Source organism: Wolffia australiana, chromosome 2, assembly GCF_029677425.1.
Source record: "Wolffia australiana isolate 7733 chromosome 2, ASM2967742v1".
Classification (NCBI taxonomy): domain Eukaryota; kingdom Viridiplantae; phylum Streptophyta; class Magnoliopsida; order Alismatales; family Araceae; genus Wolffia; species Wolffia australiana.
Genome location: NC_135836.1, coordinates 3,971,209 through 3,989,233, shown reverse-complemented (window position 1 = coordinate 3,989,233; position 18,025 = coordinate 3,971,209). Strand labels below are relative to the sequence as shown.

General features: G+C 41.1%; 1 protein-coding gene across 2 annotated transcripts; it reads right to left on the bottom strand.

The window, feature by feature from the left end:
* Nucleotides 1-12,182: 12,182 nt before the first annotated feature.
* Nucleotides 12,183-16,302, bottom strand: LOC144716561 (heat shock protein 83). Of its 2 annotated transcripts, XM_078591711.1 has the most exons (5): nucleotides 16,085-16,302; nucleotides 15,833-15,974; nucleotides 15,074-15,354; nucleotides 13,454-14,995; nucleotides 12,183-12,434 (listed from the first exon to the last, which is right to left on the bottom strand). In XM_078591711.1, the coding sequence occupies exons 1-4, from the start codon at nucleotides 16,223-16,225 to the stop codon at nucleotides 13,457-13,459; spliced, it is 2,103 nt and encodes a 700-aa protein (XP_078447837.1). In that variant the 5' UTR covers nucleotides 16,226-16,302; the 3' UTR covers nucleotides 12,183-12,434; nucleotides 13,454-13,456. The 2 variants fall into 2 exon arrangements, with proteins under 2 accessions (XP_078447837.1, XP_078447836.1); XM_078591710.1 differs by lacking the exon at nucleotides 12,183-12,434 and having other exon boundaries at nucleotides 13,353-14,995.
* Between the last annotated feature and the right edge of the window lie 1,723 nt (nucleotides 16,303-18,025).

Here is an 18,025-nt window from a genome sequence, read left to right as displayed (position 1 = left end):
AGTTCAACTCTGGCCTTCTAGTTTTCATCCCAAGATTGTAATTGACCATCCCATCTATTTGACGAGGTCTGTCGGATGGGTTTACATCACAGGAAATAGTCGTGTGTGATGCCAGAAATGGATGATGTAATGTTTAAAACAACGAACATTATTCAATTGCCATCGAATAAGACAATAGGACCAGAAAGATACACATGAAAATCCTAGGAATCAAAAGGCTACCAATGACCCTCAGAACGTCTCGAACACTACGAGAGTGAGAAGAGCAATCACTGCATGTAGATGTTCTAACCCCCGTCAGAAGCAATACTAAACCGACACCAAGAACGGAGAAAGTTCTACTTCCAGATACAAATGGCTAGTTATGATACTCTCTCCGGTAGAGGAACGATGTCATCGGCACTGAAGGAAATAATTAAGTTGTAAATTTTGAGGGGCGACGGAAGGGAATGAGATGACCTGTTGGCAGCGGCTCGAATCGTATATAGATGTTCACTGATTTCAGGAGAATGATTCACTGATTGAAAACTGTTCGTTGAGGGAATATATGCTCCAAAAGATGCACGACCAAGTGGGGAGCTCCAGAGACATTTCCAGTGGTATAGCGTCCAAGGATTGAAGAAACAAGCAATTTGATGACCACATAAGTCACCTTTGAGCAAGAGTCAGAGTGGATCGACCGCAACTGAAGGTGATGACATGATGAATAAAAGCCACAGACAACGATCCTGGTCGGTGTACCAGGAAGAAGGAGAATCGGGACAATGTTGATCGGTCCCGACCAACTAGCGTAGCCACAATCGGTTATGGATCGATGCGCCGCGTACATCAAGCAAAATCAAAGTCTTCGTACGACCAGGTGTTAGGCCCCTAACTAGGCGACATTCTCTGCCCAGAGGCCTGCGTGCTTATTGGGAGGGTGTGTCTGTTGTATTTCGGCTCACGACATTTTAAGGCCCGAGTCATAATGGGTAGCAATGCCCAATTACCTGATCTTTCAGGCCATTTCCACTATCGATGGTGATTCATGGCAGACTGTGCACGTGCCCGTCCGCGTCCAAGGCGGGACGGATCAGGTACAGTCCGCGCATGCTGGGCGCGCTGGCTGAACGGTCTGTGCGCGCGCGCGCCAACCCTACCCGCCAGCGTCGAGTGCAGTGCGCGCGAACGAGAAGCGTTGCGCGCAGGTGCGGGACGTGCAGGCCGGGCGACGTGCCGTTGTTGCAGCGCGCGGAGTTGTGCGGTGTGCCGCGTAGCGGCCGCGCGGGCAGCGCGCGCATTGCGTGTGCGGGGCGGGGGGCTGGGAGACATCTCGCTAGGAGACTAAGGCATGTGACGCACAAAGAGCGCCGAGACGGCACGGCGGGCACGTAGCGCTCCTGCGGGTAGTGCTGGGCGTGCAGCACCCAGCTCAGAGGCGTCAAATGCGGCGGCGTCGCGCAGACTGCGCGCTGGAGTGTTGACATGGGTGTCGGTGGCGTGTGTGATCGTCAAGGCAGGGGTGGCGTGTGTGATCACCAAGCCCTCGAGCGCGCGGGGCCTGGCCCGGCGCACTTGTGTAGTGGCAAAGTGGGCGCGCGCGCAGAGCGGCGGCCCTGAGGCGGTGTGGCAACATTACCTCGGCGCAAGGTGCCTCGTCTCGTTCATTGTATCACCCCTCGTCTTCCCCCATGTAATTATCCCCAATGATGATGTACTCTTTATGATATGAATGCAATGACCCTATTCCCTGATGGTGCCTAGCACCACCATCTCCTCTAACCCCTTCTAAGTGATCTTAAGCAATCTGCAAACCTTCCACTACAAGAGATCAAGGCTGCTCAGTGTTCTGCTCCAAGCACTGAGGCCGGCACACACCAATTCCGAGCAAGAAACCTAGCTCGAGATTTGACTGTGTGACACCAGGCAATAGCTCGACGATACGGCCAGAGATGAATGATTTATCGGCCGCACCAAACTGTAGGGAGAGCGTGGATTGTCAATGTATCGTCGTGAGGGTGTCAAGCCCCGAATGCACAACCGGGATCTAGTTTCGAACGGTTGAGTTGGCGGTCATCAATCGATATCGATCAATCCGTGCACATGAAGTATCCAGGAGGAAGGAGGGTTGTCCGGATGATGAAGAAGCCTCCGGCTGACTGTCAAATGTCCTTGGTCGAGACAGAGAAGATCGAAGGCCTCTACTGATTCCAAGGACTGGCAAGGTAAGCAGAGACAATCGTAGAATAGTGCAACACTATAGTCGTCCATGATGTCGCTACTCTTGGCTTCTCCACAGCCTGAACGACGGTAGCATAGAACGATGGGTTACGGTAGTAACTCCTCTGACTACGTTTCTTTTCTATGATCGGCAGCGATAAGCAAAACGTGTCCTCCTCTAGGTTACCACATTCTTGATCTCCATGCAGGAGAGAATAGAAACTTCAATAAGAAAACTGAATGGGATCATCAAGTTACACAAGAAAGTCTGACATGCATTAGGGCATACCAATCCATTATAGGTAAGATGGTTGCCCTAATGGATCCAAACAAAGCAAAAAAATATAAAACAAAGCAAGATAAAGGCCCAAACAGGTGGCCCATTAACTGTTCATAAACATAAAGAAATGCATAAATAAAATATGACCCGATCGATCGTCAAGCCATGTACTTGAAGGTCGGGTCCTTCGCGTCGGCTAGGGCGTCACATCACAGTTGCTGGCGAGCTTGAGCAGGAGCTTCCCGATGGTCCTCCATCAATCTAATATCCTTCTTAAATGATTATAATTATAATGAGTTTATAGCATGTTTACTATTACATTTGATATATACTTCTAGAATTGTACTATTCATAACCATTTTGTGAAAGTTCTATTATCTAAATGATTTGTTGACACCTCTCGTACTTTGTAGTGCCCTTAAATCCAAGAGTAGAGTGCAGTATCAAATATCCATTATCACTTATCATTATTGTTATTCGAACAATATTGATATTCAAAAACCTGTAAATCCAGGCGGTTGTTATTTTGATAAGAAATATATCATATTCAATATCCATTATATGATATCAAAACCTGTAAATCATTAAAAATCTGTAACACGCACGACTTATGTTAATGAAAATGGATATCATAATATTATGTTATCTGGTAATGGATACTAGATACACATTTAATATATCGATGTCCTCATATAGTGAAATATATCCTCATTGTAATCGACATGTAGTACACATTTTCTATAATGGTATATATTTTGGGTTTTGAGGTTGTGATTGACATGATCCATATATGATTCTTGAAGTGTAAGAGAATATGGAATTGTTACATTACCTTTAAAATAAGTGAAACATAATCAAATCCCCTTTTCAAAAATATCAGATCTGTAATTTGAGGTTTCTTCTTGTGGATCTCATTGATTTGTTCCAGTTTCCATCCTCTAGACATATCAATGCATTCCTCTGCGTGTGGAGCCTCATCCTCCATCTCAATGGACACCATTTACTGAACCATCATGGTTTTGACATTCAGACTGCATCAGGAGGGGAAGGCACCTAGTGAGATAAGGGAGAAGAAGGATAGGCCCCAAAAGAACTCGTTTATGGATGGATATTTCATTCATAGTGTTATCTTATTTATACTTCATGGGAATTTTTTATTGTTCGTAAAAAATAAGTATATCTTTTGATGTCCAAAATATTGGGTTCTGTGCCTTGGTTCATCCATGAAAAACATGATTCCATGGATGCGGAAGCGTGTGAAATGATTCATAATCAATCTTTAGAAGCATACATCAAATGTACCTTGTGGGGAACTTGTTCCACCATTGACTTTGCCACTCTGAGATCATTCTGAAGTCATTCACGTGTCTGGCCTCTAGACATATCCACGTGATCACTTAGCACTTGGATCTCCACCTCGTCTTCTTCTACTCTTCTTGAAAATCTTGAAGATCTTCTCACCATGAAGACACTCTCCTTGGTTGAGTGGAGAAGAGAGTGGAGAAAAGGGGGCTCTTAAATATGGCTGGCCTTGGTGATTGAAATGAGTGCCCCTTCCCTATTTATATTTTACTTAACTTTTTCTCAAAAACCCATAAAGTAAAATATATCCACCAATGCCCTATGACCTTATGTGTGTGACCCTCTAGGCCCATGTCATTCTAGTTAATAACTTTAGTGGCCCAATAACAATTATTGTCCAAACTTATTAATTAACTATATCGACATATAGATTAATTAACTACGGATCGATTTCACACAATCGATAGGTTAAGTTTCCAATCCGTGGGGTGCCAAGCTACAACTCGTGCTCTAGAAGATACAGAGTAGCGTTTGAACTCTTTCATAGAACCTTTACCATCATCGATTGCCATATATGTATAATCCATCATTCGCGCGAGACTCTCGAACGACTTAGGGTATAGTTTATCGTCAAACCTTAATCTATCATTCGATTAGTATCGATGCGTAATGGGGATCATTGGAGAACTCCTTCTCTAATATCCTCACTACCTTGGCTAGGGATTTGCTGCATCGTCTTCCTTGATTCAATCTTCTCTTATACCGAGGGCGGATGATCCCATCTTGACCACTCAATCATCTCTATGAGCTTCACACAACATCCCAGCCATGACTTGTTTGAATCTCATGATTAGAGGCTCATAAGTCATAGTCAAAATGTATTCATTCATTCATGAAATGTCCTTGGCGTCTCAAGTTAGTGGATCACTTATACAACCGAGACATGAATCAACTTGATTAACGTTTAGGTAAAATATTATTCAGGGATTCATATGGATCAATTCAGTGAACTCTTTCTCTAAAGAGCACCCACTATCTGTCCTTTGTGTTGCCACACTAATAGCCATAGGATCAGTTATACTTATCTTATAAGTAGGATCAGTAAGGGCTATTCTATTCGGATAATTCAATGTCCATCTCAACTATTCATCGAATAGGAATATTTAAAATACATGTTTAAAGACTAGTGATCAATGTGTTATGATCTAATCATAATTCACTAGGTCATTGCACATATTCATGGATTTCATTATACACATCACACTAGAATAATAATGAACATAATATTTTATTTAATGAACTTAAATAAATATGGTGGTGTGATTGGCTTGACGGCCACATAATATCCATCACAAAAGACCCGTTGTGTGTGACCCTCTCAGCATATGTATCCGTCTAAATCATAAATATAATGGTCTAATAACCTTCATTGGTATACCTGGTTAATTAACTATATAACCATATAGATTAATTAATCAAAAATTGATATGGAAATGATTGTTATGTATTGAAATTTTCAATATGGAAAGGAACAAAACTGATTCTGAATCAAACTTAAAACTATATATGACTTCATTACACTCCTATATTGTTCAAGACTAATATCTACATATTGATTAACAACTTTTTCACTAGATCTCCGTCGTTTAAATTTTAAGAAGCATTTTACATTCTTTTGTGTTTTGTATTTTCAAACTTTGACGATTTATTGGGCAAAAGTTTTTTAAAATACGAATGACATAAAATTATCGACAATAACTATAATTATTTTAAGAAAACCATAAACGCAAATGCAAAAACCAATAAAAGTCTTACCTTCATAACTAGGACTAAAATAAAAATTAATAAAATAAGCTACACAATGTAGAATAACCTTAAGAAAAATATAAATCCTATATCGTGAAGGGAATGTCATTGGTCCCATGAAAATTAACTGATAAATATATATATATACTTATTTATGGAACATATCAGATCAATATTTTTTTAATTATGTGAGACAAAAATTCAATACAAATGAAAATTATCAATGTAACCCTAGTCTTATCTTTAGGGAGAATGTGTATATCGGTTTCATACATAGGCCTAAAGTTTTCTATTGAATGTTAATTTTAAAAAATAAACTGAAATGCATGAAATATAAATGGCATAAATTTTTTATTAACGAATTAAGCAAAAAATTGGTTAGTTAATTTTTAAAAGACATCGTAGAGGAAAATTCCATGAGGAATTTTAAGTATCATGCATAATCTTAATGGGCAGTTTTTCTAAAAACTTTCATAAGAATTCAGTTAGATGCCCTTTTCAGATAAAAATATATTGTTAAAAAAAATCCACATAAACCTAAGATGTAAAAGTTTATTTAATTCAGAAAAAATGGAATTGGCTGAAATCTTACCTAAATTGGTTTTGAAGTCAAGACAAACAAGCATTTGATAAGTACTAAGATGAGTTTAATAAAGGTTTTCATCCCTTGAATCAACTCTAGATTAATAAAATTGGTTTGATTGGGAATTTACTCGTCTACAATTTTTATGTGGGCCTGAATCATGTGAATCCAATAAGATATAATAAATCTAGAGAAGGGAGAGTAGATAGATGTCAAAACTCAACCTCTAGAGAAGAAGAGTGGCTTAACATCACACTTGGTCACTATCTTAGAGCCATATTATGATTAGGATTATTTGTAAGGTCAGTCCTTATCTTAGTGGCCCCATACTTTCAATAGGCTAAGACATTTACCAGAAAGTTTCAGATGTAGTAGTAGTTGCCCCATGATCTTCATAATAAGGAAATATTGCCAATATTTCTCCAAGGATCTTGGGGGAGAAATATAGAAGACAAAATAAGTGGAATTATGGATAATTCCTCTAAAGTAAGAAAATACAAGGATGAAAAAAATATGTTGAAGGTTGGGGATGTTAAATGGTTCCGAAGAAAAGATAGAAGAGTTGAGAGGAGAATATAATATGAAGTGGCTTAGGAACCCTGATGGCGCACGCCATCAAGGATCGTCATCGACGTCATCCGCGCCCTGCGCCCGCGATGTTGAAGACCGGGTGACCTTGCTCCGGTTATCTTCCTCGCTTTCCGTTCTCTTTCTTTCATGTTTTGTTTTATGCCACCACTTTCGTCCTTTTTGTCTTGTTTCGTCGCCCCCACGACGGTCGTGTTTCGTCGTATTCGCTAAGGGGATGGATCTCTCTATCCACCCCTTTTCCCCCTTGTTTCTTCCCCTAAATTCCCCTTCATTTCCCCTTATTTCGTTTAGTTGTGTCTTGTATTTGTTAAGGGGAGCCCATTTAGAAGGGCCCCCAAGGCGGACCCGTTATGGCCCACTTAGGGCCCAACTCTTCTCCCCGTTATAAGGGAAGAGAGGGCACCATAGGTTAGCAGACCCGTTTTTTTTCCTTTGAGGCATTTCATCGAACAGAGGTTGGGGTCTCGTTCCTCGTTTTGAGAAGAACAGAAAGAAGAGGAAGAAGAGGGAAGAAGGAGAAGGGAGAGGAAGGAAAGGGAAGAAGAAGGAGAGGGAGAGGAAGGAGGAAAGGGAGCCGCCGCCGCCGCCGCCGCGCCGCCCCCACACGCCGCCACCGTTCGCGCGCCGCCCTGATCGCCGCCCGTTCGAAACGCGCGCGCCGCTGCGCCCGTCGCCGTCCGCGCACCGCCCGCGCGCCGCCGCCGTGCCGCCCGCGCCGCCGCCACCGCGCCATCGTGCTGCCTGCCGCCGCACCACTGTGCCGCCGCTCCGCTCACGACCTCACCAAGCTGTCGTTCCGTGTCGCGCTCGCCGTGACCGCCGTCGTCCGACCGCGGCTACATCGCCGCCGTGCTCGCGATGTCGTCCCACCGCGCCGCTCGGCGACGACCACGCCGCCCTGCACCGCTCCGCGCCGTCCGCGCGTAACCGCCAACTCCGCTTGAAAGGCGCTCTGACGCCTAGACCCCTTGACGACCCATCTTTACGAGTCGCCCCGGCACTTTGCTGCACGTCAAGCCGCCGTGATCTCTCCGGCTCCCCATCACCCGACCTGCTTCGATACGCCAGTGACGAAGACGAGAACCTGCATCACGAGCCCCGTCGACGAGGTACGCTGTCCTCTTCCGTCGCTCGTTCTTTATCCTTTGCAGTATATTTTCGTCCCGTCCCCACCGCGCTCGGGCTAGGTAGGTGAGCAAGGTTAAACGAGAGAACTACGTCTTGAGTGTCCTACCGGTGCGGACGAGTACGTCCGTTACGTGCGAGCCCTACGGATTGAGTCCGTTCGGCCGTAGACGCCTCTGTCGCTCCGACAAGGTACGAGAGGCCACCGTCGCCATCACACGACGACCCGTCCAAGCTTGGAGCTCGGCGCCCCTCGAGTCGGAACCTGCACGTACGATATTTAGGTCATTCTGCATTCACGTAGTTACATACCCGTTAGGGTACCGTCGGATGACTACATCGCCGCTCCCGATACGTATCCTTTATCGTCGCCGAGCTATCATACTCGATGACAACGGGACGACATTCTAGATGTACGTCCTACATCAAACCCCTCCTACCTTGTACAGAGGTCCTGAGTTGGATACCCAGTGCAAGAACTACTTTAGATGTTGAACCCATCACAATTCTACCAAACAATGAAGAGAAGGACAAGTGAAATGGAAAAAAACAGGTCCATAACAGGGTTTTAAGGAAAATAATGGGTCATGATGGGACCCATCACCTAATCCCATTTTGCTCTATTAGTGATATTTTAAAGCCTGGGAAATTGTAGTTTCTACCTCTGGTTGGATCAGATGGCTCACGCACATTCCATACAGGGGAGGCCCAATCCAATCAATTAAGGAATTATTGAGTTGCAAAAAATGTATACACTACGCTGCTTCCATGAAGAGTGGTTGATAAGTTATCAAGCTAGTAGGGGAGTTTTGCAAGTGATGTTAAATTATTGATAACATGCCAATTATAATGTTAATAACTTAATATCATTCAATTTACATCTCTATTTTAATTCAATTATTAAAATATTTTTTCAGAATGATTCTATGATATTTATAGAACTTTTGGTATTTTTACATATTCTTTGACATCAGGTTTTTAAACAAAATAATTGTCTACCTTGGCATATAAATATTTCTGACATTAAAGTCATAGACATAATATTTTATAAATAATGTTTTTATTTTATGAAATATAATTTATTTATAAAATTATGTACGGAATTATATTGTTATTTTTATACCCCAATATGTATCGCCCTTCTATTCGAATGAGTGATGGCCAAGCATACTTTTATGCAGTAATGATGTCATAATGGCTAATCACTAGATTAGCAAAGTTTTTATTTTTCATGCACTGAGATGATGTGGACCAATAGAAAAAATATCAAATAAAATTTTCAATAAATGGAACCATGAAGAATGAGGAGGGACACCTGGTAGACGTACAAGATTTTCAATTGTAAGTGCAATGAATGCTATAAAAGTGAAAAACAATGTTGTGCATATGTGTCGTCACCTTAGTGGTGGAGAATGGAAAATTGTGCTGACCTAACGTGGCAAACCCCATTGATGCATCACACATTAAATTGCACAATCACAGCACATAAATAAATGTGGCCGCACGTGATTTGCTGAAATTAAAAATGTGTAGACGCGGCATGTAATGATGCATCGCCTCAACATGCATTTAATAATTGTTTAGAATTATTCTTTTTATCTTAATCGCATCAGAATAAATTTTACTTTTGACGTGTAGATGAAGAATGCTACGACATTCTGATCCAATCTTTTAAAAAAAATATTCAGAGAATTTAAGGAAGCAAAACTCTAGAAATGGTGTGGCAGCAACGGAGACAAGGAGAGAGAATATGATAATTACATTAGTATTTAGGATAGCTTTGATAACATGCATATTTACATGTCTATTTGCATTAAATCACTCATACTTGCATGTTATCAAGCTTAAAATCATTAAATCTATTTTTAGAATGATTTTCTAAAATTTCTACACTTCTGTGTATTTTTTTGGGAATTTTATGACAATATATTCTAAAATAATATAATTTTTGAGACAAAATATGAGTTTTTCTGGAATTTTTCGATATTAAATTTGGAAAAATATGATTTTTCTAAGTTGAAATATATATTTATAAGTATTTTTGGGATTATATTTTAATTAATATGATTTTTTTATAAAATGTTAAGCACTTTTATTCGTGCCGCCACGTGTCATTGTTCAATTCGTCGAACGACGACGAATCGTAGTGATCACTGGTGATTAGATAGGCAATCATCACTTCGCGATTCGCATAACTATGATTGCATTTATGCCTGACACGTTGAATGTTTATTTTTTTCTGTGTAGGATGGCATGGAGGAATAAAAAAAGACAAAAACCACATTTTGGCTTAATTTTTTCTTTTGATTCTAATTGAGGTGATGTGGGCGCAATACAGGGTGCCACGTGTACACGTGGCGCACTGGCATCCTTTGCTGAAGAGATAAAAAAAATAAAAAAAAAGAGAGAAAGAGGCGACGTGGCACGCGCTGACACGCCGCCATGTCAGCCTTGAGAAAGAGCCATTTTATTGTTTTTTTCTTTGTTTTCTTTGTCCTCTTTTCAGGTACATGTGGACTCTGAAAAACACACGCACATAAGACAAAATAGCATGGAATCTCAAGCAATTTGACTGCTTAACGGAAATGGAAAATGAGGTCGCTGACAAGGAGAGAAGGAAATCAAGGGCTATGATTGGCTCAACTTCAAACGGCCACAAATTTTGATCTACAACTCCGATTGAGCTGAAATTTTTCGCATTGCTTCATCTTCCCCTCCTCTTTCCATCCATATCCTCTCATATATAAATAGAGGCTGGATCATTGTGAAATTCATCTTTAACTTGCTTCCTACTTGTGTGGACAGATTGAAAGATAGTGAGTTGTAAGATCCATCAAGTGTGTTCTTTATGTCCTGGGTGCATGGGGAGAAGCATTGGAGAAGAGGGGGAACTTACTGGTACTCGTAAATCACCGTGATCCTGGCGGAACATAAAGATCTAAGGTAAGTGTCTTCGACTTACGTTGTTTCTATTCCCGACATCATAATTTGCTTAATTAGTGTTCTTCATCATATTTTCACTCACATTTAACTCCTTTATATCCTCTTATCTCATCTCTCTATCCTCTCCATCACACCATTCTATATTCAACCACTACCATCGTTCACACACACAACCATCATCATATCCTTCACATTCACTTATTCTTTGTTAAATTAACATAAAACTTACATCCTTTTACTTGATATCACTAGCTCATATACTCTACTCTCGCCTTTATCTCTCCTCGCATTGATCACCACTATCATACGAAATTAATTCCTTAGTCATCGTTCCTTGTGGAGATGATCCGTAATCATCACTAACTAAGTATTCTTAAGTACGGTTAAATATAATTTTTACTGAATAATCTCAATTGCCAACGACAAATTAAAACCTCTAAATTTGAGATTGTCAAGCTTCATATTCAATATCTGACTATCTAGGAGGCAATCAAGCTGTCATTTTGAGTGCAGCTTCATTTTTATCCCCTCTTTCCATCTATACCCTCGTATCTACAAAATACATTATGAAACACTATAAAAAATGGTTTTTTGAAATTGCTTCCTGCCTTTTTAGGAAAAGGAAATAAAGCGAGTTGCGAAATTCATCAAGCTTTCATATTGATGGATTGGGTGATTAAGAGGAAGAGATTACATGCATTTGGAAATCAATAATGGAAAAATGTAATAATATAGGGAAAGTATCATTCCTTTAGATTCATTTGTTTTTCAATATCACTTTTATGTTAGAACCATCTCTATCTTTTATCACATAATTTTCCTTCATATTCATCACCCCTTAAACTTCTTCATATCAAATTTCTTTGTCATTCTGCCATTACTAAATTTCAATAAGAATATAGCCCAAACTTGCCCATTTCGTTGTCCTTGTCATCCCCATAATTATTTCTCAACTCATACTTCTCTCTGTTTTGCATTTTCTCTCTCGCATCATGATATCCTATATAATATCTTTCATATTAATCATATTAATATCTATAAATATTAACTATCATCTTCATATTTTCCATTTCACACATATCTTTATCTCTTATTTTATAATCATTCACTCTTATTTTTCAATCACCGTTTCAAGAGCATTCAAATTCTAATCAGTGTTCTTTGTGTAGATGATCATTACTCATCACTAGCTAACCACAATTTTTTGAGAAAATATCTTATAAATTTAATTGATTATAATAAAAACCAATGTTAAAATAAATGAAAAACCTAATTTTGAGTTTAACAATAATTAATTTTGTGATGGGAATTATTCCATCGATCAACTTGAATGTCTAGAGTTCAAATCACAGAAATATCTTAAAACCAAAAACATAGATAGATGAAAACTATCACATTTCCATGATTGAATCCATGATTTATTACATTCTTGAATGATCAAGTACAACCTTTCAAAATCTTAGTCTCTAAACCTATCCACACTATCTTCACGGCGATGGATCTCCTCCTCCATCTCCATCTAGTCTCACCAAAGAAGTAGTTGGGAAGCGGAAGAGAAGAAAGGGGGCACCAAAATGACTTGCATGGGTATCAAATGAGGGTGCCCTGTAATCATACTATACTTCTCAGGATCAAATTCACCACCACTTAAAGATCCATGTAAATCATTTGAAATATTTCTGGGATGATTATGGATGTTTCCTCCGTTTATATGCGACCTTCAAAATACTTCATGGGAAACTGTGTATGTACTCACCGACTAGGAGACGCAGAAGAATAATCTTAACCTTGATTTCATGATGAATTTGTTAATCATCTATTAATTTCTTTATTTTATTTAAAGATGTCCACAATTTTCCTCTAGTTTCTTAAAGTATGCATCAAATGCCACAATTTTAGATGTCATGGACTTATTCGAATGCTTGACTAAATAATTAAGTTTAATAAAACTTTGAAATAATTAGCCGAAAATTTCAAGTTATGATCTTCGATCCAGGATTGCTGATGGTGTGAATCTTGAACCTTGATGTTGTGCTGCTCGTAACTAATAAAGTTTTATCTTGATAATTTCCACATTGTTCAAAGCGTCAAATATCGAGTCTTCATGAATGTGAGACAAATCCTATGAACTATATGAAGTCAATTATCATCATATGCATAAATCCTGGGTCAAGGCATCAACTAAGAGTTGCCACGGGATAGTCTACTTTACAAATTCATCAAGTTAGATACTTGCTCAATTGTTTTATAAGTTTCTAATATGTTTCACGAATATTAATCTCAACCTATTACTTTCAGATATCCAAGGTAATGTACGTAAGATTACAACTTACGGTGTTTTAACAATGAAACTAATGGTGGACAGGTTATTGTTGCAACTTACGGTGTTTTAAAGCAGGTATTTAATATATAAAAAAGAAATCAATTATCTTGAACCATGATAAATTTTCTAAAGAAATCTCGCCCCCCATAACCCAGACAAGATTTTTACCCAAAACTTGATTGATATATCAGACAAGGAAAGAGAAAAAAGAAAAGTCTATTCATTTTCCTCGAAAAATACCGGACTCGAGAAAAAACAGAGGCAAAAAAAGGCAGAGATTTCGTTAAAGAAGGGCGTGCACCTCTCAGTCGACCTCCTCCATCTTGCTCTCCTGCTCGGCGTCCTCGTCCAAGGCGAGCATCTCCTCCTCCCCAGCGGGCTCCTCCTCGTCAATACTCAACCCCAGCTTCAGCATTCGATGGATCCGACCCGCGAACGTGTTCGGATCCTCCAGACTGAACCCGGAAGTCAACAGCGCGGTCTCGAACAGCAGCACGACCAAGTCCTTGACCGACTTATCGTTCTTGTCCGCCTCCGCCCTCTTCCTCAGCTCCTCCATGATCCCATTCTCCGGGTTGATCTCCATCGTCTTCTTGCTCGACATGTACGACCCCATCGAAGAGTCTCGCAACGCCTGTGCCTTCATAATCCTCTCCATGTTCGCCGTCCACCCGTACTCCCCCGTCACCAGACAGCACGGCGAGTCAACGATCCGGTCAGAGACGACCACCTTCTCCACCTTCTCCCCGAGAATCTCCTTCATGGTCTTGCAGAGCCCCTCGAAGGCCTCCTTCTTCTTCTTCTTCCTCTCCTCCTCGTCCGCGTCGTCGTCGAGCTTGAGCCCTTCCTTAGTCGCGGAGACGAGCTTCTTCCCTTCGTACTCCTTCAGCTGCCCGACCGCGTACTCGTCGATCGCGTCGACCATGAACAGCACCTCGTAGCCCTTCTTCTTGAGCCGCTCCAAGAACGGGGAGTTCTCCACCGCCTTCTTGCTCTCCCCGGTTATGTAGTAGATGTCCTTTTGATTCTCCTTCATCCGGGTCACGTAGTCTTTCAAGCTGGTCAACTCGTCGCCGGACTTGGTGGAATGGTAGCGGAGGAGGTCAGCGAGCTTTGACCGGTTCTGAGAGTCCTCGTGGATCCCCAGCTTGAGGTTCTTCGAGAAGGCCTCGTAGAACTTGTTGTAGTCCTCCTTGTTCTCCGCGATCTCGGAGAAGAGTTCGAGGGATTTTTTGACCAGGTTCTTGCGGATCACTTTAAGTATCTTGTTCTGCTGGAGCATCTCGCGGGAGATGTTCAGGGGGAGGTCGTCGGAGTCGACCACGCCCTTGATGAAGCTCAGGTACTCCGGTATGATGTCCTCGCAGTTGTCCATGATGAAGACGCGGCGAACGTAGAGCTTGATGTTGTTGAGCTTCTTGCGGGTGTCGAAGAGGTCGAAGGGGGCGCGCTTGGGGACGAAGAGGACGGCTTTGAACTCGAGCTGGCCTTCCACGGAGAAGTGCTTCACGGCGAGGTGGTCTTCCCAGTCGTTGGTCAGGCTCTTGTAGAAGGAGGCGTACTCGTCTTTGGAAATCTCGTCGGGCTTGCGGAGCCAGATGGGCTTCTGCTTGTTGACCACGGCCCATTCGTGGGAGACTTCTTTGACTTTCTTCTTCTTTGACTTTTTCTCCTCCTCGACCTCCTCCACGTCGCCTTCCTCCTCCTTCTTCGCCTCGTCGTCCTCGTCGTCGCTGATCTCCTTCTCCGTCGTCTTCTCCGTCCAGAGGGAGATCGGGTAGCTGATGAACTCCGAGTGCTTCTTCACCAGGTCCTTGATCCTCCTCTCCTCCAGGTAGTCCAGCTGCGCGGAGCGGATCGAGCGAGATCGTCAATCGGACGGCTGAGGTTGATTGATCGGAGATGGTTTATTATACGGTACCTGATCTTCTTTGAGGAAGAGGGTGATCTTGGTGCCGCGGCCGAGTTGCTCGCCGGAGGTGTCTCTGGTGACGGTGAAGGAACCGCCGGCTTGGGATTCCCAAATGTATTGCTCGTCGTCGTTGTGCTTGGTGGTGACGACGACCTTCTCCGCGACGAGGTAGGCGGAATAGAACCCCACGCCGAACTGGCCGATCATGCTGACGTCGGCGCCGGCTTGAAGCGCCTCCATGAACTCCTTCGTCCCGGATCTCGCGATCGTTCCGAGGTTGTTGACCAGATCTGAGGATGTGTCAATGTTTGATTGAATTCCAGTCGTTATTGGGAGAAAATTTGTGTGTCATATAATTAATTGAACAAGACTTAATCTGCAGTGAGTACATTCGGAGAGTGAGACTGATCGAGATATATATCTAGAAGTAACTTCTATACTGAAAGTAACTTCGAAATTTAAGATGTTTCTTAGAAGACGATGCGAGGACAAATGACAAATAGGAGAAGATTCAACCATTAAGAATCGTCATCGCAGCAGCATCAACAATCTCGGAACTAAGGATGTGAGAATCAAATGACAGGCGGTACACTGGAGACTTCTAAATTAATACCAGCAGCTCGATCGATCGATTGAGACATATATTTATGTATAATAAAATTAAAGATGTTTCTTCGAAGACGATGCAAGGACAAATGACAAAGAGGAGAAGATAACTTCTGGATTGAAATTAATAACTCAGTAGAGAAATTTTGGAAGTATACCGACCTGCTTTGGTCATCCCAACGCCGCTGTCAATAATGGAGAGCGTCTTGCTGGCCTTGTCCGGGACGAGGCGAATGAACAGCTCAGGCTGAGCGTCGAGCTTGCTCTTGTCCGTCAAGCTCTCGAACCGAATCTTGTCCAAAGCCTAAAACCACGCCAAAAACGATGCCAAAAAAACGCAATCACGACATGATCCAATGACAATCTAACGAAAAATCCACAAAATGACGCAGAAAATCAAATCATAAAACTCACATCAGACGAATTGCTGATCAATTCCCGGAGGAAAATCTCCTTGTTGGAGTAGAACGTGTTGATGATGAGGCTGAGGAGCTGATTAATCTCGGCCTGGAAGGCGAACGTCTCGGTTTCCCCCGCCATGTGAACGTCAGTCATCGCAGCGAAGCCTGAGAGGGCGAATTGCAGAGAACAACAACGTTCAATTTTAAATCTCAACTGCCTACTTGCGAGAGAATCAGGGGAGTATTTATAGTGGAGAAGAAGAGAGACCGGTGTTTCTAGGACCTTCTCGCAGAAGCTCGTTCTAGAGACTTCTTTTTCCGTTACCGCCCTTCTCGATTTCCAGAAGCTTCCATTTTCTAAACTGAAATAACCAATAATATTATTCCCGCCGGATTTATCGTTACGGTGTCCCGCGGTGTGCTATTTTAAACGTGTTCCCTTGGTCGAATCTTTTGTAATGTTGGTTTCCCGGCGTCCGGATTATGAACATTAAGATTAGTCGCGAAACACGGGCATGGGAAATTGGCAAAATTGATTATTTAAATAATTTTGTCCCATCAGATCATTTCTGAAGGAATTTTTGAACTTTGACGTGGGACCCACTTAAGTTTAATTTCTTATATGGATATATATATATAGTTATATTTTAATTCAACTATGGGATGAAGACATATAAATGAGATCAATTGAATTATGTAATTTGTTTGATTTAATTATGGGATTACGGCATATGAATAAGTATGGAGTTTACTCTGAGTGTAGAGCATTCCAATTATATGATAGGTATAATTGGAATTAAACTCTAGAGGTTTAACATCTCTTCGTCATTGCATTACCTGTAAGCTTAAACCTTACTCAAGACACCCTAGACTCGAGGAGGGCATGGAATTTTATAGTTTTTGAGTCTTGGAGTTTTGGAATTTAGCAAAATCCTCCTCGAAAGCGAGCCATCGATCAAGTGCATCTCGAGAGTTTATAAATTTTATTAAAAACGGAGTTTCAATTTTCAATATCAGTGCCTTGTGTCCTATAAATTAGAGTGATTTCAATATATTTTGAATTTGAAATTTGCATTTGCAGAGCTTGACAAGACATTAGATTTCCTTTTAAATGTGTGAAGTCCAAAAATTCTCATCTCCTACTTCCAAGTCAATATTAATGCTTTGGGATCGAGTTTCGGCAATAGACCCAGGTATAGTTTATGTTTTGTTATTGAAGCTAGCCTCCCCAAGATATCAACCATTTCCTATTCTTTATGTTCTTCACAGATATAACAACTACTTGGTTCATTTCCGATTAACATAATAGGAAATTAGAAGACAGACCAAGTTTTAGTAACTGTGATGGGTATTATTGCAGGTGTAAAATCTAATTAGTGGCCACAGGTAAATATTGAAATAACATTTTACGTGTGATTTATTCACCTGTAAATCTAATTTTAGGTTCTTTTATTGCTGCCTAAATTCATGTCTAGACTGCCCTATTTATAATAAAATTCGTCTACATCATAGTGTAAAAAATATCTAACAAAAAAAAGGTTGATCACATGGACGAAGGAATTATATTTGTAAACTCTATACGGTAGAAATAAAATGGTTTGTAAATGAAAAACATGTTACTAAATTTTTGTAATATGTTTTATTAATTTCTAAACGCAAGCAGAAACTTGCTAGAGAAGCTTAGTCGATCCAGCGTGTGTTTTTGTATGTTATTACTGGTAGGCACCACTAAAGCAATGAAAGTGTGATTTGGAAAGGCAAACATAATAAGTTATCGATAAATTTGAAGAAAGATGAGTTATGTGGTAGAAAAGGCGGGAATGAGTAAGGGGCTTAAAACTAGATAGAAAAGCAATACATCGGTAAGAAAAAGAGAGAAATGGACGGAAATGATGGAATTTAAGTTCTTTAAGTATCGATGATCATGTATTGAACTCAATTTGTCCCTCCCTCA

What these genes read in the sequence shown, in the direction of transcription:
- LOC144716561 (XM_078591711.1), bottom strand. Translation starts at nt 16,225, where the DNA reads ATGACTGACGTTCACATGGCGGGGGAAACCGAGACGTTCGCCTTCCAG. An exon ending in TGATCAGCAATTCGTCTGAT is followed by an intron (nt 15,975 to 16,084) that starts GTGAGTTTTATG and finishes GCGTGGTTTTAG; the next exon opens with GCTTTGGACAAGATTCGGTT. An exon ending in CGTTGGGATGACCAAAGCAG is followed by an intron (nt 15,355 to 15,832) that starts GTCGGTATACTT and finishes ACACATCCTCAG; the next exon opens with ATCTGGTCAACAACCTCGGA.